This window comes from Lingula anatina, chromosome 5 (genome assembly GCF_051362555.1).
Source record: "Lingula anatina isolate TDL-2025a chromosome 5, LinAna3.0, whole genome shotgun sequence".
In the NCBI taxonomy this organism is placed as follows: Eukaryota; Metazoa; Brachiopoda; class Lingulata; order Lingulida; family Lingulidae; genus Lingula; species Lingula anatina.
Window position 1 is genome coordinate 14631384 of NC_141771.1, and position 25239 is coordinate 14656622.

Sequence of the window (25239 nt, forward strand, 5' to 3'; positions counted from 1 at the left end):
GTATTGAATATTAAAATGTTGATAAAATTACTATCTGTTTACGAATGAAATTGCATATTGACATTTTATCCCAAATGTCCACAATCTGCCGCATTCTTCACAAATGGAGTACAGAAAGCATACCAGGAAATAAATGTGCGTTGTCAAAATGACTTATTTTTGGATCTAAATTTTTTTTCTCCTGACCGAAATTGAAAGTGAAAAAGTGCCAAACAACGACAAGAAAATGCCTTTCTTGCAATTCTTATTTATGTTGACGTTAGTTGCAAATATGGGGGACACAGGTAAAGTGCTGATCTTTCCGTACGCACTTCAGAAAACCTCTCGGTTGATGAATCTAGAAAATATCGCTGTCATGATCGCGGATCAGGGAAAACATCAGGTCACTGTATTGCTTCCCTCTAACATGAAGTCAGAAGAGAAAGTTGGCGTGAACTACGTCTACTGGTCTTCACCGGATAAGTTGACAGGTACCGCCACGAGTACATTTTTTTTTTTTTTTTTTTTTGGCTTTTTTAAATTTTAAATGAAAAAGAGGATATTTTTCATAGTATTACATGTACATCTACTTTATTGATTTTGCTTTTTCATCTAATTCATTTGATAACTCTGAGACTTGATCTTTCTGAGAATTTTTATGGATATTTATTAATTTTTTTATTTATTTAATTATTTATTTATACATTTAGGTGGTCTCTCATTTAGGAGGGAACATTCTCTATTTTTTTCTGTTTTGAACAGAGTAAGACAAAAGTTTACCTTAAGATATTAGACTGTTATTTCTGTGTTCACTTTCAGTGGATATGAGCTCTCTTGACAAAATTCAAGAAGTAGAGAAGTCGGTGAACTTGCTAAAGATTGCTGAAGACTATTGCACAGGACTTTTGCAGGGTGAACTTATTCATGAACTAAAGGTGCAACACTTTGATTTATTTATAACAGACTACATGGAACTCTGTGGCAGATTCCTAATTGATTATTTTCATATTCCAACTATCCTATACAGCAATAATGGTGTGGCTGCCTGCTGGGGAGAAGTTTATGCAAATAACTATGCATTTGTCCCCCATATGTTTTCCCACTTCACAGAAAAAATGAGTTTAACTGAGAGGCTGATCAATGCACTTTGGTATCTGAGTGTAAGTAGTAACTTTCTCAGTCGTGGCCAACAGCATTTACTGTCTCTGAAAGAGAAGTACAACTTGGATGTGCCAGTGGACCTGAAAAGGGCACATGAGAGAGCTTCAATAACATTTGCAAATACCCATTTTGCACTTGACTACCCTCAGCTGTTTATGCCGCACATAATCCCCATTGCAATTACAAGAAGAGCAAGACCACTTACAGAGCGACAAGAAAATTTTATGAATTCTTCAGGAAACCGAGGAGTTATTGTGGTGTCATTCGGATCTTTGGTATCTACAATGAATGAGGAAAGAGCTCAGACATTTGCATCAGCTTTTTCAAAACTTGAGCAAAATGTTCTGTGGCGCAACACAGGAGAGCAACTGCCAAATTTAAGTACAAATGTAGTGCAATCCGACTGGCTGCCTCAGAATGATCTACTCGGTCACCCACAGACAAAATTGTTCATCACTCATTGCGGGGCCTCGGGGAGCCTCGAGGCAGCATATCATGGAGTGCCAGTCATTGCCATGCCCCTCCACATGGATCAGTTTCACTACGCGGAACTACTGGTCAGTCGTGCCAAAATGGGGGTCAAGTTAGATTTTCAGACGGTCACTGAGGAGCAGCTCCTTGAGGCTATTAAGACAGTTATCAGTGATCCATTTTACACAAAAAATGCCCAAAAAATATCTCGGCTTATGAAAGATAGACCCATGGGTGTGAAAGACACGGTGAATTACTGGGTTGACTATGTTATTTCACACCACGGCCCTATGCACCTTCACTCCATGGCAGCATATAGTTTAACTCAGTGGCAGTACCTAATGCTAGATGTGATTGCGTTGGTAGCCGTTGTTGTGGTGATTGTGGTAGTTGGGACAGGTTGTGTTATAAAGTTGTGCTTTAAAAGGTGTAAAAGTTGCTTTCGTCAATGGAGGCTCTCTGAGGGAGAAGAAGAACCCAAATTGTCCCTTTTTGAGCGATTTAAGACATTCCTGATGCCAAGAAAAGATTCATTAGTTGTGTCCCCAGAGGAGGTAGAAATAAAGAAAGAAAATTAGTCTGAAAAGTGCAATGATGTAACGTTTAATACATTGGCCATATTTTTGTAATGCTTATCAGCTCTTACAATGCCTAGAAGAGGATAAGTAAGTATAAGCTCTATGGCAATCATTCTTATTTATGTTAAAAAAAACTATGAGGAACGATGAATCACTTGAGTGAAAACATTGGGCAAATTGCAAGACCAAAATTTCCTTTTTATGAATCATTTGATGATTTTGATGATTGCTCTTCGCTTTGTTTTATCATCTACTAATGCTTTTATATTTTTTTATTATTATTTTATTTTATTTTTGCAACTGAAAGAAACTCATTTCAATCAAATGTTTATCATTAAGCATTTTATAGTTTACTTTATGCTTGTTCGTTGATTCCTTAAGGATTTACACATGTTATCGATATAAATCATTTTATCTGTTATCGTTGTGTTATTCCTATGTTACTTCGTAGCAAATGCGTAGAATTCTTTGTTATCTAGCAAAAGTCTGAAGTGCTGAATTTAAGGCGACTGCGAAAATGACTCGAAATAGTAGTGAAAATTTATGCGCTTACAGAAGAAATATTTAGGACCGAGAATGGGCGAGACTCGCGTCTTGACATATCTGGGACGCCTACAGCATTTGGGGGGGGGGGGGGGTGTCAGGGGGGTCCTGACCCCCCTTGTATTTCTGAAATAATCACACCAATGGTCCCCTCTTCAAATTAAAAATTTGACCAGCCAAATCATAGTTCTAAACCGTATACCAAATGGCACCTTCCGCTCTTTAAAATACCAAAAAATTTCCAACGCCAAGGGAGGGGGGGGGGAGAGGTCGGCTTCGCATCCGCGGACCCCCCCCCCCCCCCCCCCTGCAAATAATCCTGGATCCGCCCCTGTACAGAAACAGTGAGCTTCGGTCTTGTTCTATCCAAGTGACTTTGATATCTATTTGAAGCGTGTATTTATCGAACCCACCCCATAGTGAGAAGATATCAGTCATCAAATTCTACAGTATGCTTGTCTTGGATCAACAAAAGACACGTTAAGGCCAATTCCCGGTTTTATACTGCCCTCCTGTTAAAACTCGTCTACTCCATCTCGTCCCGAGGGTCTTCAGATGTTTGCTGACAAGTTACCAAGCATGATTTTTATTTATTATTTTTTTATGTGAATTTTTATAAAACCGACGCCCAGACAAACACATTTGCTGTCTTCAGTTGTTTGTGACCACCATGATACGGACTTAACGATTTAACATATTTAGTCGACTTAATGTGAGGTCCTTTCTGACACTGTCATCTCCATTTTTTCCCCTCTTTTTCCGTGCCGCCATGACATAAATAAACTCAATGATTAAATCCAGGTTGAACTGATAAATGAGTTAATTTTAAGCAAGAGAAAACCATTTATGAAAATAGATATTCTAAAGAAAGTATCTATTAATATATTTAGACGACTTTGTGGGAGGCACCTTTGCTTTCTCAGCACCAAATGATCGCGTGTCCGTCTGATATAGACTTTATGCTCAACATTTTAAGCGATGTCCCGTAATACACCTGCGCCGTCTCCAGTTGTTTGTTGGTCACAATGATGCAGATTTTTTGATGTGATATATATAAGCGTGACGTATAAGATTATATCCCATAGGAAAGGATTATCTTGTGAATCACAGTGAAATGAAATGGGCAAAGGGTGAGTTTTCATTTTGAATACTTACGTTTCACCTTTGGCGGTTTTAAAATGTGTACCGTGAGACTGTTTCACGACGTAGATAAGATCTCACGTAGATTAAGTTTAATCTCTAAGTTATCTCATTAGTGTCTATTATTGTGCAAAATTATTGCATTGCATTGCATTGCATTTTGATTTATTTTCTTAAACGAGAGTTTCCGTGGGAATTTCTTTTATTTTTGTATAAGTTGCTTTTGAGTTCGTCTCAAGGGCTTGCTTACATTTTTGAAAAATGATTGTAATATGAAATTACTGACGTTTTTTGACAGAGCGGGTATTATTGGAGCTTAAGTTTGTGGTGTGCAGTTAACCCCCCCCCCCCCCCCACACACACACACACACACACGCGTTTAATTTGGTTTTTATATTAGAGAAAAGACATCAATAACTCTCAGTTTAACTGTTGTTTAAAAGAAACTATTACCATAACTTATAACAGCTGATAAAATTATTTGCCGGGCTCCTGATTTTACTGCTTTTGGGTGACTCCACTTTGTACATGATTTTTACTTTTTTATCAACAACGTGCTTTTCGTCTGTCAGCTCCTGTAATCCTTATACACTGATACAGTGTACAGAACTTTACTCTGGGAGAAGGGAGCACTAGGATGAAAAGGGGTGGATAGGGGAAGGAAAAGGAGGAAAAAAATGAACAGCACAGTAGCAAAGGAAGAAAATATTCAGGCCTGTTGTGCCCCGTACCCCACTCCACCTCCCCCATTCGGATTCCCTCCCCGGATCAGCCACTAAATGAGCCAATAACTATTTCAATAAAACAGACACATTTGCTGTCAGTTGCAGTTGCTCATATTTTTATTGAAGCCATTGAAATTTCAAACAGAAATGCGGTTTGTTCATGCGCCCAGATATCCTATAAATTACACGCAGGTCGGCGATGAATATTGGCTACTTCTTTTTAACCGTAGAAAGCTTTGCCGCCAATAAGGTTCACGTTGCACACCGTGGCGGGATAGTATTTTCCTACTTTAAGGCCAGTGGTGGCAGAGCCCGGAGCACAAGGCTGAAGCAGGGCACGACCGTTGGTGCAAAAGACCAGAGTGTGTGCGTCCCCGGCGTAGACGCCGTCATACCCGCACTTGCCTAGAATTCAAAGTGCACGTGCTTTAAGGTTGCTTAGTTAATTAATTCACCATGCATGTTTTTGCGGTACACTTATAAGAATAAATTATAAGAGTAAATGAAATGTAAAAAGATGTTACATTAACATTAAAAACCAAGCTCGTAAAGCAAACATCTTTTAAGAGTTCTTTGCATAAGATACAAGACCGCTTGCTGAAACTTTGCAAGGATCTTTTACACCAAAGAAATAAGTGTTGTATACTTGTATCGATAGTCATGAGTTACTGAATAAAACGTGTCACGTTTTTCTTTTTGAGAGAGAGAGAGAAAGAAAGAGAGTGCACGTGTGTTTTTGAGAGAGAGAGAGAGAGAGAGAGAGACTCACCAGCATAACTTCCGTGGTAGCGGAATTGTTGGCCATACAGTCCACCTAGGCCGCCGTACCCACCGTGACCGTAACCACCGTAGCCGCCGAGACCATTAAGTCCATAGCCAAGACCAACCCCAGCTTTCCTAGAAAAAAAAATGTAGACAATTTAGACTTTTAAAGATGCACTAAATTTTGGATAAACAACATAAATTGAATTTAAATAAATATATTTGCATAAAAATTTTATTATATATGGATATTTTGAGGAAAAACTGCGATAGGCAAGCCTAACCGGCTTTGGGTGAAAAAAAAAATATAAAAAGGTTGATATTCTGGTTGAAGAAGCATATTCTTTTTATGACACAAATAAGGAAAGTATTAAATGGAAAAGTCAAAATACAGGACTTACCCCACACCGCCGACAAGACCAACCCCAGCTTTTCTATAGAGAAAAAAGACAAAAGTGACACATAATGTTCAGATTAATTTTCAATAGATACAGATACTGTATAAGAATCGATATCCAAAGATTAACATTATAATTAAAGAAGCATCTTTTTCTGATCTCAAATTATATAAAAAATAAAGGAAAACGTGATATGGGTTGTTATAAAATAGACTTACCCCACACCGCCGACAAGGCCCACTCCGGCTTTTCTATAGAAAATAAAACGGTGTCATTTAAGGTCAGATTATTTTTTTCACTGGATACACATATACAAGTCAGTATCAGAAGGTTAATATACTAATTAAAGAAGCTTTTTTTTCTGATTACAAATAAGGCAAGAAATAAAGGAAAAATGAGACATATAGGTGGTTATAAAGTAGACTTACCCTACACCGCCGACAAGACCAACCCCAGCTTTTCTAGAGAAAATAAAACGATGCCATTTAAGGTTCAGATTATTTTTTCAATGGATACACATATCTAAGTCAGTATCAAAAGGTTAATATTCTAATTAAAGAAGCATTTCTTCTGGTCACAAATAAGGTAAGAAATAAACTGAAAAAAGTTGTTGTAAAGTAGACTTACCCTACACCGCCGATGAGGCCAGGCCCAGCTTTTCTAAAAAAAAAAAAGGAAAAATAGTAACATTTTAGACTAAGATTCATTTTCATTGTAAGCAATAGAAAAACAGGAAATAAGAATTAAAAAGTGGAAATGCTGTTATAACATGGACTTACCCTACAGGACCGACAATGGTAGCTCCAACTTTTCTGTGGAAAAAAAGAAGATCTAGTTTTGTATGTATTCACATGCATGAACAAACCTTAGAATTTGCAAAAACCCTGTAATGTTATGTATTTATCTGAGAAAAAATTATAGGTAGTTCTAATCATACTAGTGCAAATATAGATGATAAAAAGGTGGATGTTTCAATTTAATTGGCATGGACTTTTGAACTCAAATAACGAAAGAAATGAAAGTTTGAAAATGTTATTTTAAGAGGAACTTACCCTACACCGCCAATAAGGCCAGCACCAGCTTTGCTATAAAAAAAGGAAACAGCGACATTAAGACAACGATGCAATTACTTTTGGATAGATTATACGTTAAATGTCAAAGACGGAAAACTGTTACTTTTGAAAATTAACATGTAAAAATAGATAAATCTGCCATCTGGTGGAACGACACTAAGAAGTCTAACAGACAGTTTATAGTTTATTTCTCTTGGAACAGGAAAGGAAATAAATTAATAAAAGTTAGAAAATGCGTTATTAACATGATCTTACCCAACGCCGCCATAGCCAACTGCACCAACACTAGAGAGGAAAAGATTTTAGTTCAAAAAGTATTTCATTTTAAACACATATATTTAAGGCAAGAAATGAAATTACATAAACGTTATAATGTCATGGAATTATCTGAAAAAGTTTCAATCGCACCAGAGTGAAAAAAATTAGAGCTTTATATGCTAATAAAAAAAGTTATCTTAATACAAATCAGGAAGGACATAATTGAACAGATGTTGTTATGACTGTGCCTTACCCAACAGGGGCGACAAGACCAGCTCCAGCTTTTCTATAAAAAATAAGATAATGGCGACATTTTAGGTCGTAATTGAATTTCATTTAGATACACACGCTTAAAGACCAATGAATACTAAAAACGTTGTAATGCACACGTCAAAAGCATGTTAAAGGAAAATTTAAAAGGAATTAAGAACAGGATTATATATTCAAATTCAGTAAACATTTTATTTTAAACATAAGGAAGACAAAAATATAACATAAAAACGCCGTAATAACATGGACTTACCCTACAACGCCGCCATAACCAACTCCGCCATATCCAACTCCAGCTTTTCTAGAAGGGAAAGAAAGAAAAATGTCGATAATAAAGGTGATGAAGCAATTTAGTACCAGATAGACACAATTAAAACATCGAATTGCCCATTCACTTAAATTTTGTGGGGTTTATCTGGAAAAGCTGATATAGGTGGTTTCAATCATACTAGATTGACAATAAACAATAAAATGTTTTGTTCTAATCGAAACATTTTCTTTTGAATACGAATAACAAAAGAAAGAAAAGTAAGTGAAAATGCTCTTATAAGATGGACTCACCCCACACCGCCGACAAGGCCAGCTCCAGCTTTGCTATAAAGATAAAAAAACTGTAGAATTAAGACGGTGTCAAGATGCAATTACTTTTGGATAGACGAATCTGCAAAAACGTTGTTATGTTATGTAATGATCCCCTTAAAGCGTTATAGGCAGTTCAAAGTTCACTATGTACTGTGAGTAGAATCAATGAAAAGACTGTTATTCTCATCCAAGAAACATTTTCTTTGGGAAACAAGTAAGAAAGATATCATATAGAATAAATACAAAACACACGCTGAGACTTTATTTTAATATTTTCATACCGTTAGCTCTCAGCTTGTGCTTAATTATTATCACATATAATTCAACTACCGAGCTGATGAACACTTTTGCAAAAGAAAGATGTCATTTAAAGTTTGAAAAGCGCTGACGTAACATCGACTTACCCAACAGCGCCGCCATAACCAACTGCACCCACGCTAGAGAGGAAAAAGGTTTAAGATGTATTTTATTCTTAACATGTACAAGAAACGAAACAAATGAAATTGCAAAAACGTTGTAATATCGTGGACTTTTCTGATAAAATCGTTACGGTCAGTTCGAATCATATTAGAGTTTAAAGAAAAGAATATTCTAACTCACAAGATGTATTTTCATCTGAACAAAAATCAGGAAGGAAATAAATTAAAATACGGAGTTATAACATGGTCTTACCCTACAGGGCCGACAAGACCAGCTCCAGCTTTTCTACAGAAAAATAGAAAATGGCGACATTTTAGGTCATGGCCCAATATCGTTTGGATACACAAGCGCCAAAGCTACTGTTTATGAGTAAGCAAGGCAGTGTCATTGACTTATCCACAAGAAAATATTTTAAGATATCTCAATCGCGTTAGAAAAGAAAAAATATAAATATATATTCTTATTCGGGAAGATTTTTTGTCAAATACCAATGAAGCATTTAAAAATCATTAAAAAAGTGAAAACGCTGTCATAACATGGACTTACCCTACAACGCCGCCATAACCAACTCCGCCATATCCAACTCCGGCTTTTCTAGAGGGGAAAATAAAAAGGTCTTCACTTTTTTATATAGAGACGCGTATAATACAATGAACATGCAAAAACGCTGTTATTTCATGAAATAAACTGAAAATGCCGCTATAGGTAGTTCAAATCACACTTGTATAAAAAAGGGAAAAATGATAAAAAGGGTTCACGATACAATCTACGCATTTCATTTTGAACGCAAAAAAAGTGTAAAAATGCTGTTATGAGATGAACTTACCCTACAGGAGCGACAACGCCAGCACCAGCTTTACTATAAATAAAAAAGAAAAAAGGTTAAGTTATGGTGGCGTTTAGATGCAATGTCTTTTGGATAGATAACAAGTGAAAAAACATAACTATGGAAAAAGATGAAATGTTATGAAAAGCCGTTTAGGGATGTTTCTACTGTACTACAGTGGAACGCAAGGAAGAAAGAAATCAGTTAAATTTTAAAAAAGTCTGTAGGAATATGTACTCACCCTGCAATGCCGCCATAGCCTCCTACACCAACGCTAGAGGAGAAAAAAGTAAAAACATTTTGGGTTTGAGAGGATTTATTTTTAACATCTAAATTGAAGAAGTAAATGAAAACTAAATGTCGTTACTGGCAGTCTCAATCGCACCAAAGTGAGAAGAAATAAATTGTTTATATACTAAATCAAGAACCATTTTCATCTGAACATAAATCAGGAAGAAAATAATTAGTTTTTTTTTTATAACATGGTCTTCCCCTACAGGGGCGACAAGGCCAGCTCCAGCTTTTCTACAGAAAAAAAAAAGAAAATGGCGACATTTTTTAGGTAAAGACAAAATTTTATTTGGATACACAAGTGTAAAAAGGAATGATTGCAAGAAAGCTCTAGTACCGTGGTCTTAAAAAAAAACATGTCATAAGAAGTTTGACCGCGTTAAAGCAAAAGAAACTATTTTAAAGGCTTATATTCTAATTCAGATGCATTTCATTTCAATCACAATTAAGGCGAAAGGAATTAATTAAAATCCAAGGACGATATTATAACACGGACTTACCCAATACCGCCGGCAAGTCCAACTCCAGCTTTTCTGGAGAAAAAAAAGAAAGAAAAAACGTCGTCATCGAAGGTAATTACAAATTTTCATGTATGTATAGACACCTATAAAATTAAATATACTAAAAGACAGTTATTTTATGGACGTGTCTGAAAAAGCTGTTGTAGGCAGTTCCAATCATACAATAGTGAAAGTAAATGAGCATAATGATAATGACGGTCATATTTTAATTGATAAGCATTTCCTTTTGGGCACCAATAACAAACCAAATGAAAATAAAGAAATGATGTTATATTCGATTCAAGATGAACATGTTCATTTGAAAAATAATTTAGAAGGAAATGCATGGAAATATGTTGTCATAACATGGTCTTACCCCACACCACCGATAAGGCCAGCTCCAGCTTTTCTAAATAAAAAAGAAAAATAGTCATGATACAATTTTATTTAGATACACCTTTAGTTCAGTGAGCATTCTTATTCAATCCCAAATAAGGCAAAAAATAAATTAAAATGTGAAAACGCAGTAATAATATGTACTTACCCTACAACGCCGCCATAACCAACTCCAGCTTTTCTGTAAGAAAAAAAAATAGTTGATATCGAAGGTAATGTATTTATGTATACACAAGCGTTAAAATGAATATGCTTATATAATGGCCGTATACTTTAAAGATATGGCCGTATCCGGAAAACTGTTACAAGGAGCTCCGATCACACTAGAGTGAGAAGTAAAGGTAATGAAAAGGTAGGTGTTTCAGTCTGATAAGCATTTCCTATTAAACACAAATAATGAGAAGGACTTACCCTACACCACCGACAAGGCCGGCTCCAGCTTTACTATAAAGAAAAAAGGAAACATTAAGTCGACGCAAAAACGTTACTTTTAGACCTATCACACGTAAAAACTGATGCAATAAAGAAAACGGTCCAATGTTTTGAATTGTAGTTGTAGGTAGATCACATAACACTACAGTGGTTGAAAATTATATGCAAATATTGATATTCTACACCAAAATGCATTTTCTTTAGAAGACAGATAATAAAGGGTTCAATAAAAGTTTGAAAAACGCTGTAGTAACATGGACTTACCCTACAACGCCGCCGTAACCTCCCACACCCACGCTAGAGGGGGGAAGAAAGGAGATATTTCATGTCTAATAGATGCATTTTATATTAAACATTCTTGAGTAAAGAAGGAAATGAAAATTTAAAACATGCAACCTTTTTCTATTAATCTAACTAGCGTGAAAATAAATGGGAATTTGGTTTTGTAAATCATGATCCAGGCCCATAGCCAGGGGGGGTTCGGGGGGGTTCGAAAGAACCACCCTTTTTGCTGGGAAAAGGTCCACTCTGGATAAAATTTGACCTATGTATTTGAGGATTTTATGGTAAAAGGTCCACTTTTTCAGAAAACGAACCCCCCCCCCTCTGAAATTGCTGGCTACGGGCCTGTGATCTGAACCATTTTCTTTCAAAAACAAACTAGAAAATAAATAAAAACGTGTGGGTATAACATGGTCTTACCCTACAGGGGCTACAAGGCCAGCTCCAGCTTTTCTACAGAAAAAAAAGAAAGTGGCTTCATTTTAGGTCGTGATGGAATTTTATTTGGATAAACGCGTAAAAAACATATGCAAAAGAAGAGTAATAAAAGACTTATTAGCAAAAATCTTTTAAGAAGCTTTAATCGAGTTAAAGCGAAAGAAGATAAAAACGTTCATATTTTAATTCAACAGCGATTTAATATCAAATCAAATAAGGCAAAGAGGAATAACTTAAAATGTGAAAACGCTGTAATAACATGAACTTACCCTGCAACGCCGCCATAACCAACGCCGCCATAACCAACTCCAGCTTTTCTAGAGGGGAAAGAAAGAAAAACGTCAACATTGAAGGTATTGATGCATTTCCTATATATAGACACGTGCAAAAGCGAATATGCTGAATATGCAGTTACTATCCTACTAAAGTGAAAACAAATAATAGCAATTATAATAAAGGCTCGTGTTTCAATTTGATAGGGTTTTGAACACAAATCAGGAAATAAATAAATAAATTAAGAGCGCATTCTCAACGAATTAAGCCAGGCTTTACAAAGCCGGTGACCTAAAAATGGCGGACGTACATGAAAGAAAAACCGCCTAATCTTTTAATAGTCTCTCCGCCTCTCACACGCCTCCCCACACGTCGTCCCTGCGGGGTACAGTAATTAAATCTCGGCTCCGAACATTAATATTTCCGTGAATATCTCTGGTGATATTATCTCCGTAGATAGTCGATTCATTGCTGCTCTACGGGCCAAATTATTCCTTTTTCGTCTCTGTTTTCAAACATAATAGAACAGAAGAGCTTTTTTCCTTCGATCGCCTTCAGCCGCCATGCTTTCTTCACCACGAGTTTAACTGATGAGCATGCGCACTTAATATTTCTCAGGTAGCTTCCGCATGGCGAACGGAGCCGAGATTTAATTACTGTACCCCGCAGGGACGACGTGTGGGGAGGCGGAGAGACTATTAAAAGATTAGGCGGTTTTTCTTTCATGTACGTCCGCCATTTTTAGGTCACCGGCTTTGTAAAGCCTGGCTTAATCCGTTGAGAATGCGCTCTTTAGTTCAGTGAGCATTCTTATTCAATCCCAAATAAGGCAAAAAATAAATTAAAATGTGAAAACGCAGTAATAATATGTACTTACCCTACAACGCCGCCATAACCAACTCCAGCTTTTCTGTAAGAAAAAAAAATAGTTGATATCGAAGGTAATGTATTTATGTATACACAAGCGTTAAAATGAATATGCTTATATAATGGCCGTATACTTTAAAGATATGGCCGTATCCGGAAAACTGTTACAAGGAGCTCCGATCACACTAGAGTGAGAAGTAAAGGTAATGAAAAGGTAGGTGTTTCAGTCTGATAAGCATTTCCTATTAAACACAAATAATGAGAAGGACTTACCCTACACCACCGACAAGGCCGGCTCCAGCTTTACTATAAAGAAAAAAGGAAACATTAAGTCGACGCAAAAACGTTACTTTTAGACCTATCACACGTAAAAACTGATGCAATAAAGAAAACGGTCCAATGTTTTGAATTGTAGTTGTAGGTAGATCACATAACACTACAGTGGTTGAAAATTATATGCAAATATTGATATTCTACACCAAAATGCATTTTCTTTAGAAGACAGATAATAAAGGGTTCAATAAAAGTTTGAAAAACGCTGTAGTAACATGGACTTACCCTACAACGCCGCCGTAACCTCCCACACCCACGCTAGAGGGGGGAAGAAAGGAGATATTTCATGTCTAATAGATGCATTTTATATTAAACATTCTTGAGTAAAGAAGGAAATGAAAATTTAAAACATGCAACCTTTTTCTATTAATCTAACTAGCGTGAAAATAAATGGGAATTTGGTTTTGTAAATCATGATCCAGGCCCATAGCCAGGGGGGGTTCGGGGGGGTTCGAAAGAACCACCCTTTTTGCTGGGAAAAGGTCCACTCTGGATAAAATTTGACCTATGTATTTGAGGATTTTATGGTAAAAGGTCCACTTTTTCAGAAAACGAACCCCCCCCCCCCCCCCCCCTCTGAAATTGCTGGCTACGGGCCTGTGATCTGAACCATTTTCTTTCAAAAACAAACTAGAAAATAAATAAAAACGTGTGGGTATAACATGGTCTTACCCTACAGGGGCTACAAGGCCAGCTCCAGCTTTTCTACAGAAAAAAAAAGAAAGTGGCTTCATTTTAGGTCGTGATGGAATTTTATTTGGATAAACGCGTAAAAAACATATGCAAAAGAAGAGTAATAAAAGACTTATTAGCAAAAATCTTTTAAGAAGCTTTAATCGAGTTAAAGCGAAAGAAGATAAAAACGTTCATATTTTAATTCAACAGCGATTTAATATCAAATCAAATAAGGCAAAGAGGAATAACTTAAAATGTGAAAACGCTGTAATAACATGAACTTACCCTGCAACGCCGCCATAACCAACGCCGCCATAACCAACTCCAGCTTTTCTAGAGGGGAAAGAAAGAAAAACGTCAACATTGAAGGTATTGATGCATTTCCTATATATAGACACGTGCAAAAGCGAATATGCTGAATATGCAGTTACTATCCTACTAAAGTGAAAACAAATAATAGCAATTATAATAAAGGCTCGTGTTTCAATTTGATAGGGTTTTGAACACAAATCAGGAAATAAATAAATAAATTAAGAGCGCATTCTCAACGAATTAAGCCAGGCTTTACAAAGCCGGTGACCTAAAAATGGCGGACGTACATGAAAGAAAAACCGCCTAATCTTTTAATAGTCTCTCCGCCTCTCACACGCCTCCCCACACGTCGTCCCTGCGGGGTACAGTAATTAAATCTCGGCTCCGAACATTAATATTTCCGTGAATATCTCTGGTGATATTATCTCCGTAGATAGTCGATTCATTGCTGCTCTACGGGCCAAATTATTCCTTTTTCGTCTCTGTTTTCAAACATAATAGAACAGAAGAGCTTTTTTCCTTCGATCGCCTTCAGCCGCCATGCTTTCTTCACCACGAGTTTAACTGATGAGCATGCGCACTTAATATTTCTCAGGTAGCTTCCGCATGGCGAACGGAGCCGAGATTTAATTACTGTACCCCGCAGGGACGACGTGTGGGGAGGCGGAGAGACTATTAAAAGATTAGGCGGTTTTTCTTTCATGTACGTCCGCCATTTTTAGGTCACCGGCTTTGTAAAGCCTGGCTTAATCCGTTGAGAATGCGCTCTAAAACACCGTTATAAGTTGGTCTTACCCTACGGGGGCGACGACGCCAGCTTTTCTACAGAAAAAAAAGAAAAAGACGACATTTTAGGTTGATGATGACGCATATAGACGTAGATGTGTGAAAAACCAAATAATAGACCAAAACATTAATATGTCGTGGGGATTTGAAGCGGTTATGGACAGTTTCAGATTCACTAATGGAAAATGGAAATAAAAGAATCTATCAATCTAGCGTTAAAAAGCGTTTTCTTTTGGAAATAAATAGAAAAAAGTGGAAACTCTTACCCAATGCCATATCCAGCTCCGACTTTTCTGAAGACAAAAGGAAGACGATTTAAGTTATGGTGCATTCTCCTTTGGGTATACAATATAAAAATCAATTCACGATAGTATGTAAAGAACTTTTCTTTAAACATTTAATAGGCAGTTACATGTACAACCGCGATAAATGACGAAGAAATGAAAACCGTTGTTATCTTCATTCAAGAAGCATTTCTTATCTGAATATGAATAAGGAAAAAGATAAATTAAAAGGTGAAAACGCTGTTATAACAAGAACTTACCCTACACCGCCGGCAAGGCCTACTCCACCAGCTTTTCTATTGAAACAAAAAGAAAACAGCATCATTTTAGGTTGAGAAACAAGTTTTGGATACATTTGTAAAATACACATACATGTACGTGTAGGCCTAGAAATACCTGAATATTCGAAAGCGCTGTACTGTTATGGACTGATAAAAAGCCATTATATGCCGGTATTTATCAGCAATTTTTAATATTTGTGACTTCAGAAACGTTTTCTTTTGAACTTAAATAAGGAAATATAAAAAACAAAGTTAAAAAGTACTATTACAGCATAGACTTACCCAACAACGCCGCCGTAACCAACGCCAGCTTTTCTAGAAAAGAAATGTAAACGGCGACATTTCAAGTTAAGTTTATTTTTATTGGAACGAAAATAAAGAAAAAATGTCAATATTTCATTTCAATAACCATTTTCTTTTCAACGTAAGTAAGGGACAAAACATGGCAAATAAAAAAACGTTATTATAACATGGACTCACCCTACAACGCCGCCATAGCCAACTCCGCCATATCCTACTCCAGCTTTTCTACAGGGAAAAATAGAAACGGCAAAATTTAAGTTAAGATGTACTTTTATTGGAACGAGGAGCAATAGAAAGATAAACATTCCAATAAGAGAATGTTTTCCTTTGAACATAAGGAGTGAACAAAAATGAAAAAAAAAATGTAGGCTTCATATAAACTTACCCTACAACGCCGCCATAACCAACTCCGCCATATCCAACTCCAGCTTTTCTACAGGGAAAAATGGAAACGGAGAAATTTAGGTTAAGATACACTTTTATTGGAACGAGGAGCAATAAAAATATAGATATTCCAGTATACAAGAGAAACTTTATCCTTTGATCATAAGGAGAGAAAACAAAAATGAAAAAAAAAAATACTGTAGGCTTTATATAAACTTACCCTACAACGCCGCCATATCCAACTCCAGCTTTTCTAAAGAAAAAAATGAAAACGGTGACATTTTAGGATATGTTTTATTTTAGGTTTCTGTTGTATGCAAACACGTACAAAATATGACAAACAAAACGAAAGAAAATGCAGTAAGGAATAAACGAAAATGCAAAAGCTCTGTTATAATGTTATAACACATGCTTACCCAACACCGCCGACAAGGCCAACCCCAGCTTTTCTAGAGAATAAAAGAAAACAGTAACATTTGAGGATCAGATTCATTTTTATATGAAAGTCAGCATCAGAAAAATTAACATTCAAAAGATTAAAGACGCATTTTTACTGAACACGAATAGGGTAAAAAATAAAGGGAAATGTGAAAAAAGTCTTTATAACGTAGACTTACCCTACACCGCCGACGAGGCCAACTCCAGCTTTTCTAGACGAAAAAAGAAAAAGGAAACATTGGAGGTAAAGGTGCAATATTTTGTATAAAATACATTATGAAAGATAGATAAATATGCGCAAACGCTGTACTGTTTTTAACTGACCCGTACTGATACGTTGCAATAATCCCCCAAGAAAGAGTTTCTTCTGGATACTTTATAAAGTAAGAAATCATAAAAAAGTTGAAAAATGCAGTTGTTACATGGACTTACCCTACAAGGCCGCCATAGCCTCCTACACCCACGCTGCAAGGAGAAATAGGGACAGCATTTAAGTTTAAAATTGTGTTTTATTTAATACGTACATTAGTTAAAAATAGATTAAAATGCAAAAACATATTAATAACATGGGCTCGGCTGAAAAAAAACGTAAAATATCGAATCACCCACATCACGCTTAAAATGAATAAATATTAAAGACATCTAATTGATTGTACATGAGTCAGTGAATAAATGAAAATACTAAAACTAATGAATAATATGGGTTTACTGAAGTCAAGAGGCAAGTTCTTTTATATATAAATATGGAAAAAAAAGCAAAAACTTGGACTTACCCGTAACCGCCAGCCTTACCCACACTAGAGAAAGAAAAGAACAAAGACTATAATTTATGATGCAGTTTTATTTGAATAAAAAAAACTTTCTCAAAGGCAAACTTTTGATTGTAATAAAACCAAATAAAGCTGTATAAGGTATATTAGTTAAAATTTGTATCACTTCTCTCTTTGAACATATGTCTGTCCTTACAGAACCATCAAAAGTTGTAAGGGTCCTTAAAAGAAATCTTGTCCACAACCCAACACCCCCCTTTCCCTCCACCACCACCACCACAAAGAGAGAGAGAGAGAGAGAGAGAGAGAGACGACAAAAACCTTTTTTGGTTTTGCCGTACTAAACAAAGAGGCAGAAGATCCTAAAAACGGTTATGTTCAAAGACTCACCCGACGACACCTTTATATACAGGATAAACATATGTTCCACACACGCTGGAAACTGCCACCAGGGCCAAGAAAAGAGCAATTGCAACCTTCATTATACTAAGTTTGTTGGACGGCTAACAGCAGCAGAAAAGAAACCGCTTTGACGTGTTAACTCTGTGAGCCTGCCCTTTATAAAGCCCACAGTCACCGGCGTTATTTTTAAATTCTCACAGGTCCCCACTTTTGGCCATCATGCGTTTTTCTTGCTGTGGCTGACACCGTCTGCCTCCATTAATCAGAAGTCGTCTGAGATTAATGCCTTCCGAGATATTTACTGTGAAATGAAATAAAATGACGGAAAAGGGTCATCTTGGGATCAGACAGATATGCCTTTTTTATCAATTAATGAAACGTGGATGAGGGTGGGGGTTAAATATGTTTTCTCTCTTTTTTTACTTTCTCTCTCTCCTATCGTATCCTTCTCATGGAGATTATCTAGCAGTTAATATGAAGAATTACCAAGACGAGGCGCGGTGTGTATTTGCTGGTTAATATCTTTTACTGTGGGAAGAAAATGAGCCCGGGCAAATTATTCAAGCCGTTATGACCCAAGAGATAGAAGATGATCTGCGCAAAATACATTGAGGCTTTTGATGATGTCCGAGTAGAGGAGGGAAAAAAAAAGAAAATGAGGGATGACATATGAATTTTAAAATAACAAAAACGACTGGAGAATGGTTTATATAGTTTGATATCATACTGTTCCTCCCCCCCCCCTCCCCCTCCCCCCCCCCCCCCCCCCCCCCCCCCCCCCCCCCCACCGCGCGCTTTTGCATAGTGGTTAATTATGGTTGGGCAAATCGTTCCAATGACGAATGATCGACAACGCACTGTCACCCATCATCTTGACAAAAGTCGGGTTTGTCACAGCGCCAGAATTCAGCGTCATGCACAACGCTGCAGTGACGTGACATAAACATAGCCATATACCGAAAACATGAAAGCGTAAATGTGGTTGCTTAGTCACCGACAATTTTAATATATTGTGTCCAAAATATTAAAAGTGAAAACTTCTTTCACTGAAATAACCTTATTAGTGCTCCATAATTGCGATGTTCATTTCGTGTTCATGACGGAATGTTTTTGTGAGTTATGGAAGTGAAACCCGTTACGTTCTCGGCATAATAAAGGGTTGCGCGTCCCGATTTAACTGGGATTTTATACATGTCACGCTGATATTAAGTTTCACGGTCACGTCGCATGACGGGACTCTTGTTATCGTTATTATTATTATATACATTATTGTTGTTGTTATCTGTGCGCTTACTTGCGTTTTTTTCTTATAATTCCCATTTTATGTTTTATTTGCCAAGGGGTGCGCTCTCTGTATGTCTTCTAAGTTGCCTCAATCAAACCAGGTAACAGAGGATAAAAACTTTTCCAATTTAAAAATACATTCCTTCTGAATGATGGAGTATAGAGATAATACAAGAGATATAGCAATTTTTATCAATCTCACTGCGACAGTTTTTACATTAAACACATTTTGATACATCTGGCTAGAGAAATGACTGCCCAACAATTTCCGAGTCATGGAAGCGAAAAGAAAAAAAATTAATCTATTGACTTAATTAATAGGGGGCTGAAGATGCACGCCCGGTCTAACAAGCTGGACGGAATGACAAGGCACATGTGCTTTTATGATCCTGACATTGGCCAGTGCAGTCGCAATCCAATATCGTCAGGCAACTATGAATGATTATGTTATAAGGTTTAACTTTTCATTTTCTACACTAAATGATTACTGAGACGTACATGTAAGTGCATAGTGTTCAGTCTCATAGCAACAGACACTGAAGGTCACGGAGTGGCTGAAATCTCTGTAAGGTACAGCTTTAATCTCAGCTATCATGTGTAGAAAAAGGAAAGGTTTAATCTTTTAACAAAATGATGGACAAACTATACACATGAATTTCCATCAGGATGGTATTATATTATAATAATATTTGAAAATGAAATCTGAGGCTGTAATGTTTAACACTAAGAAGTAAAACTATTATCTGAATGATACATGGATATGAGGTGCATGGTTATATGGAAACGGTCAAATTATCACGTATCACCGACCAAACTCGTGTGTCCTCTTGTTGGGTTATTAAGAGTTATTAAGAGTGCCAGGTGTCTATGCTATTAACACCAAAAAAAGAGAAGTTTAAGTCGAGAAATCATTAAAAAATGCATGGAAAAGACGATTTTGTGTTTTTTAGACGATGATGACGCTGAAAGAAATATTAGAAATATTCTTGAAAGGAAATCCCTGAAGAAGGCCTAGGGGCCGAAAGCTTGGATTGCATAATTCATCTTTTTAGTAGATCTTCATAGGCTGTATTCCCAGAGCTTTTAGATCGATCTTTCCCCGCGGGGAGTCTCACTAGATTACTGTCAGATAATCCGGCTTAAATGTCCGTCCCGCCTACTACAAGCTGTAAGGGGGTATTTAACTTTCGTGTCCGCTCGGCTGACAGCTATTTAGCGTGAACCCCTAAAGTAGATCGATCTAATCTCTGGAAATGGGGTCATAGACGCATCAGTGTTATAACTTATATACTGTACTTGTAATGAATATATGCATGTACTAAGGATCTTTTTTTAATTCGGATAGGGATACGACAGAAAGTGATTCATTTGCTCTACTTTGATGTATTGTAGAAGTAAAGTTTTAATATTTTAGAGACAGCCTTTAACCGCGTTTAGGAAGGTATGGACATAGAACTTTGCAAACGTTTCGGTTTCAAAGTATAGACGCTTGGCTTACCGTGAGATGAGGGGTCAGCAGAATAACAGCTGTGCTTATTTTTAAGGGATGAGGAGCGAACAGTAGCGTTAGCTTGTTCACGTGCATGTTTGCTGTGTGCCCGCGGATATCTGAACATAACTGACAACAGGTGTCACTAGGGGCGCCATTTATAATTCTAGGCGCGCAATGAGTAAAATGTGTGTGTGTGTGTGTGTGTGTGTGCGTGCGTGCGTGGGTGCGTGTGTGTATGTATGTGTGTTTGTGCAAACACGTGTGTAAGTAGAAAGGAAGAGAAAGAGTGTGTGACAAACGTTTTTGAAAAACGGAGGGGGGGGGGGTAACCATTCAGAAAAATATCGATTAGATATGAATATGAATTTCCTTTGCCCCTCACCTTCCCCCCCCCCCCCCCCCGCGTTCTGCGCTTATGGCCGACGCGACTGAAAAAAAGCCATTGTGTTTGTGGAGGGGGGGGGGGGAGGGAAAGGGGGTCCTAACCCCCTATCCTCCTGGTCCTTCGCCTACATTTTTGCACTGTTTATGTGAATATCTTATTTATTTGTGTAATTTGTAATATACTATCGTTTGTTCATATTAATCCATCTTTTATTTTTTACAATTTACCATTTTCAAATAATTTTAAGCGTAATTTATGTTTGTTGATACCTGGAAACTTCGTAACATATTGTAATGCCCCAGCCTGTGTATACTTCAGCCTTTCGCCGGAGTTTAACAAACGCTGATCAAGGCAGAAATAAATGGTCTTCAAGGTTGCAGATTTGCTTCACTAGCAACAATCTCTCCGATGAACACTTTTTTTTTTACTGTGGATCTTTTCTTCGGGTGGTTACGGACGAACTGGTCAGAATTGCCAAGAACATTTTGCTGGATTCCGGAAGACTGCAGGGACAGAGTCGTCAACGTGGCATCCCGCAAAAATGTGGAACTCCATTGTCTGTCGTCTTATTAACAATAGTCTAACACTTATAGAGTAGAATAGAATAACAATGGGAGTCTCTCCTTAACAATACAAAGAATGCGGATACAATGCGTAGAGTTTTGAACTTTGCAGGAAAACGAAAAGATGGAGTGAATATAACTAATAGTTATAATAAATTTTATTTTAAGAGGATTAAACAAGTAAAGAAAGCAACCCAGTGTGGCAGGAATGATAGTCACAAAATAGAAGGCCGGGGTCCCATATGATTAGTACATGTTAGGCAGTGGCGGATTTAGAGGGGTGGGGGTCAGGGAGGGGGTCCTAACACCCACTTCGATTTCTGGACCTCTCTTAAAATTAGAATTTTGACTAACTAAATCATAGTTCTATACCGTGCCAAATGGCATTGTCGCCCTCTAAAATACCAAAATCTTTCGGGGCCCTTCAGCGGGCCCCGAACCCCACGCCAGTTGGGGGGAGGGGGGGGGGGTGAATCAGCTTCCGCGGACCCCCCACCTTCAAATAATCCTGATGTTAGGGCTAGTTAGTAGTCAAAATGCAATAATAATGGCTTAATTAAAACACATTGACAGTCAGTCACATTATTATTGTTATTATTATTTGCATTTTAATAAAGTGTATTTGTTTACTTCCAATACTCTGTCTTCAATATTAAGTGTTTGTGTTTTAAAAAGTAAGAGTCTAAGCGGGATAGTAAACTTTTTAAACACAACCATTTTTCCTTTTTACGACGACTTTTTTGTTCATGGCGTAACGTCATGACGCATATACGTCACAGCTACAATGACGTCATTCCCCAAGGTTGCATTATTCACTTCACTTCAAGCAAAACTTCTTTTTTACCGAAGTTATTTTCATCCACAAAAGATGGCTAGTGGAGGCAGGGATGTGGATTGGAACGTAGTGAATGATGAAACGTTGGATTTGAGAGTCCACGGTGAAAACTGGAGACCAGAACCGAGAGCAAGGCAGGTGGCATTATGGATAGACGCAGAAGGTGGAAATCCCACCCCTCCTCCTAGGCCGTTGACACCTATGGTCTTTTGCACAACGGACTACGAGACAGTCCCGAGCCGCATTTTACGTAGGTTTGCAGCGTCAGATAGAACGTGGGATCCTGTGGAATTATCAATATTGCTTGAAGAAAAGCTCAAGCGCGCGGAAGCCATGAAAGCCGAGTTACTCAGAGCACGGACACCATCCACCGGTGCTAGACTGGAAAAGGTAAGGGCTAAGCTGGAGATTAAGCCATCGTTTTTCTCCCAAGTTTTGTTTTTTAACCTTTTAGTTAATCTATATTTCTAATTTCGGGTTACTTGCTTGCTTGTTAAAATTCGTCATATATACGATTTTTCAACTTTTAAAGTATCTCACAGATTCAGTAAACTCACCTGTTAGTTATGTCATTGTATTTTATCAGGCGGTAGCAGCTGAAAATATGTGTTTACTTTTACATTTCAACACCCTGAGCTTCAGAGATAACTTGCCACTAACCTCTTCACTATAGCCTATCTTCATCGTGTCAAGTTACCTCTGACGAAAATAGTTTGACCTAGTTTATATAAGCCAATCGAATCCATGTTTCAAAATTTTTCACCAAAGTTTGGTGAAAACGCTGATTGGTTGACCGTCAATCGGCAATCCTCGGCTGATTCCGCAAGCTCCATACTAACAACAAAGTTATTGTCGAGTGCGGAGACATCCGAGTAGTTCCGAGTGCATAACCGAACACGAAGAAAGCATTCTAATGGCGTCTCCTACGAGTGACTACGTAAAATAATGTGTTAAGTTATCTCTTGATTCTTTGCAAAATATGAGTATATCGGAATTGAAACCAGCGCAGTTTGAGGCCCTGCATCATTATCTACTGAGGGATGATGTTTTTTGCGTGCTGTCCACAGGTTACGGCAAGTCCCTGATATTCAGCCTTATCTTTGATTGGTCCGGATTTGAACAAAGCGCGCTTTGACTCGTTCGCGTTCATTGGCTAAATCGTTCAATGAGTCAATGAGCGGGCTTTAAATTTGATTGGCGGGCGGCGGAGGCTATCGAATGTGGTCAGAGGTAACTTGACACGATGAAGATAGGCTATAGTGAAGAGGTTAGTGGCAAGTTATCTCTGAAGCTCAGGGTGCATTTCAAGGTCTCACAAAACAAACTCGAAAGGGAACTTACAGACATAGAAAGGACAAAGGAAATAGTAGATGAAAGGCTGTCAAAGATAATGGGAGCAGAAGAAATCTCCCTGGATGAGGAACAGATAGAAGTCAAAAGAGAGATGGCCCCGAAAGCAAAGGAAGAGACACAAAAAGTGAGATATCAATTGTTTCGCCGAAGTAAATTTTACATGGGCTTATGGAAATGAATTATTAACTTTTAAGTTCTATAAGAATGAAACTTTGTTATGGTGGTTGGGCTTTTTATTTATAAAAGATTTTATAATGTACAAGTTAAGGTTGTCTTTTAATGCCCCCTGTGACTGTTTTAAGAAGAATTAAAATGTTCCTATTTGAATAACATTTCGGTTAACTTTTACTTTTACTTTTAATTACTTTTATGTAAGTTTTTAATCTATCTTTGTAGTATTAGTATCTACATGTATATGTGAACGTAAACAACACTGAAAATTGCATTATTATTATAATTATTATTATTATTATTATTATTATTATTATTACAAGAGATACCGATCAAGAATGTAACGTACCAGCAACATTTCGAAATAAATGAGTAACACTATGACACTGCTCTGAATCAAAGTTTCATCTAGGTTTGATGCCATTTCTCAGATTTGGGCGGATCCAGATATCTTTTCTGACAGTTTTTTCCGAATTATCTTTGTTGATCTATCCTCTATTTGTGACCGTCTTCCAACGAAACAAAATTAGATGCCCATCAATGTAAACTTATGAATTCTGACCGTTTTCCAGAAGACCCAGAACTGTCCGTTTCACTACGGAGATTAAGAGGTTCACTTCTTCCGGTTACTGAAATGTTTTCATTTTTCAGTTTGCTTTAATCAAACACCTATGTATAAAAAGATTGCAATTTCCTTTTTAGGCTAACCTTAACATCGCCAAAGAGCAAGATAAGTCGAAAATTAAAGAGGAAAGAATTAGATTTGAGGAAGAGTGCCTGAGGAACTTTGAAAACAACCAAAAGGTACATGTATATCGTTTTAGCCCCCCCCCCCCAAAAAAAAATATTTGTGCAAAAAATCAGATGAAGTTGGTAAAAAGGAGAATATTAAAAACATTATAAATATATTCTTTACTTATATTTATGCTTTTAAGCAAGTATTAACGGTAAATTTGGGTTGGTTACCCTTCTGCCAGGGCGACAGAATGATTTTTCACAAGATATTCGCGGATATGTCTTTAAGATAAATAGACCGTCATTTAATTCTCTGCCATTCTCCGACTTTTTCAAAATTCCCCTATAATACAGTGTATCTGCCACCCTGGTAGAGGTTAGGGTTTGTGGGGGGACAAGATAGGTCATCAAAATCTTCCTTTATATGTGTTTTTTCAGAGGAAACATTCCTCACTACTAATTCACAAAAAATAATTTACATACCTTTAATGAGATAATGCTGTATTTTCAGAAATTCCCCATTCGGCGCGATGTGTTTGAACAAAGCAAGCCCCCCTCTAGATTCAGACGGTGGTGGAATTCTGTCGTAGATGCCGTGAGATCTTCATTTTATTTCGGTGGACGCAGACGCACCAGGGTTCACCCTTTAGAGTAAATGGATTGTGTACAGACAAATTAACTAAATAATGAATGAAAGCAACGGTGTAAATATATATGAAAATAAATATCAAAGTTTTATCATATTTTTTGCTACAACAAGAATCAAAATGGTAAAATAGATAGTATTT

The 25239-nt window shown here is 37.2% G+C and overlaps 3 protein-coding genes and 1 long non-coding RNA gene across 4 annotated transcripts; 2 read left to right on the forward strand and 2 right to left on the reverse strand.

Moving 5' to 3' along the window:
- Positions 1-81: 81 nt before the first annotated feature.
- On the forward strand, positions 82-2610 carry LOC106153141 (UDP-glucuronosyltransferase 1A1-like). The gene is made up of 2 exons (XM_013526956.2): positions 82-470; positions 799-2610. Exons 1-2 carry the CDS (start codon positions 227-229, stop codon positions 2187-2189), a joined length of 1635 nt encoding a protein of 544 aa, XP_013382410.2. The 5' UTR covers positions 82-226; the 3' UTR covers positions 2190-2610.
- Positions 2611-4696: 2086 nt separating this feature from the next.
- Positions 4697-16856, reverse strand: LOC106153134 (uncharacterized). Its single transcript, XM_087014032.1, has 39 exons — positions 16837-16856; positions 16641-16673; positions 16440-16472; positions 16244-16276; positions 16025-16072; positions 15817-15864; positions 15619-15651; positions 15316-15351; positions 15038-15064; positions 14781-14807; positions 13959-14006; positions 13671-13703; positions 13224-13256; positions 12939-12971; positions 12676-12708; positions 11795-11842; positions 11508-11540; positions 11070-11102; positions 10785-10817; positions 10522-10554; positions 10354-10386; positions 9978-10010; positions 9428-9460; positions 9187-9219; positions 8907-8954; positions 8613-8645; positions 8345-8377; positions 7920-7952; positions 7612-7659; positions 7342-7374; positions 7086-7115; positions 6810-6842; positions 6537-6569; positions 6385-6417; positions 6186-6218; positions 5976-6008; positions 5761-5793; positions 5367-5494; positions 4697-5002 (listed from the first exon to the last, which is right to left on the reverse strand). Exons 1-39 carry the CDS (start codon positions 16854-16856, stop codon positions 4818-4820), a joined length of 1599 nt encoding a protein of 532 aa, XP_086870158.1. The 3' UTR covers positions 4697-4817.
- Positions 16857-16888: 32 nt separating this feature from the next.
- On the reverse strand, positions 16889-23194 carry LOC147761697 (uncharacterized). Its single transcript, XR_015334778.1, has 4 exons — positions 22750-23194; positions 17622-17934; positions 17235-17258; positions 16889-16926 (listed from the first exon to the last, which is right to left on the reverse strand). It is a non-coding gene; the product is annotated as an uncharacterized LOC147761697 (long non-coding RNA).
- LOC147761698 (uncharacterized) lies at positions 22177-25194 on the forward strand. Its single transcript, XM_087013910.1, has 4 exons — positions 22177-22582; positions 23502-23669; positions 24419-24520; positions 24963-25194. Exons 1-4 carry the CDS (start codon positions 22226-22228, stop codon positions 25104-25106), a joined length of 771 nt encoding a protein of 256 aa, XP_086870036.1. The 5' UTR covers positions 22177-22225; the 3' UTR covers positions 25107-25194.
- The last annotated feature ends 45 nt before the right edge of the window (positions 25195-25239 follow it).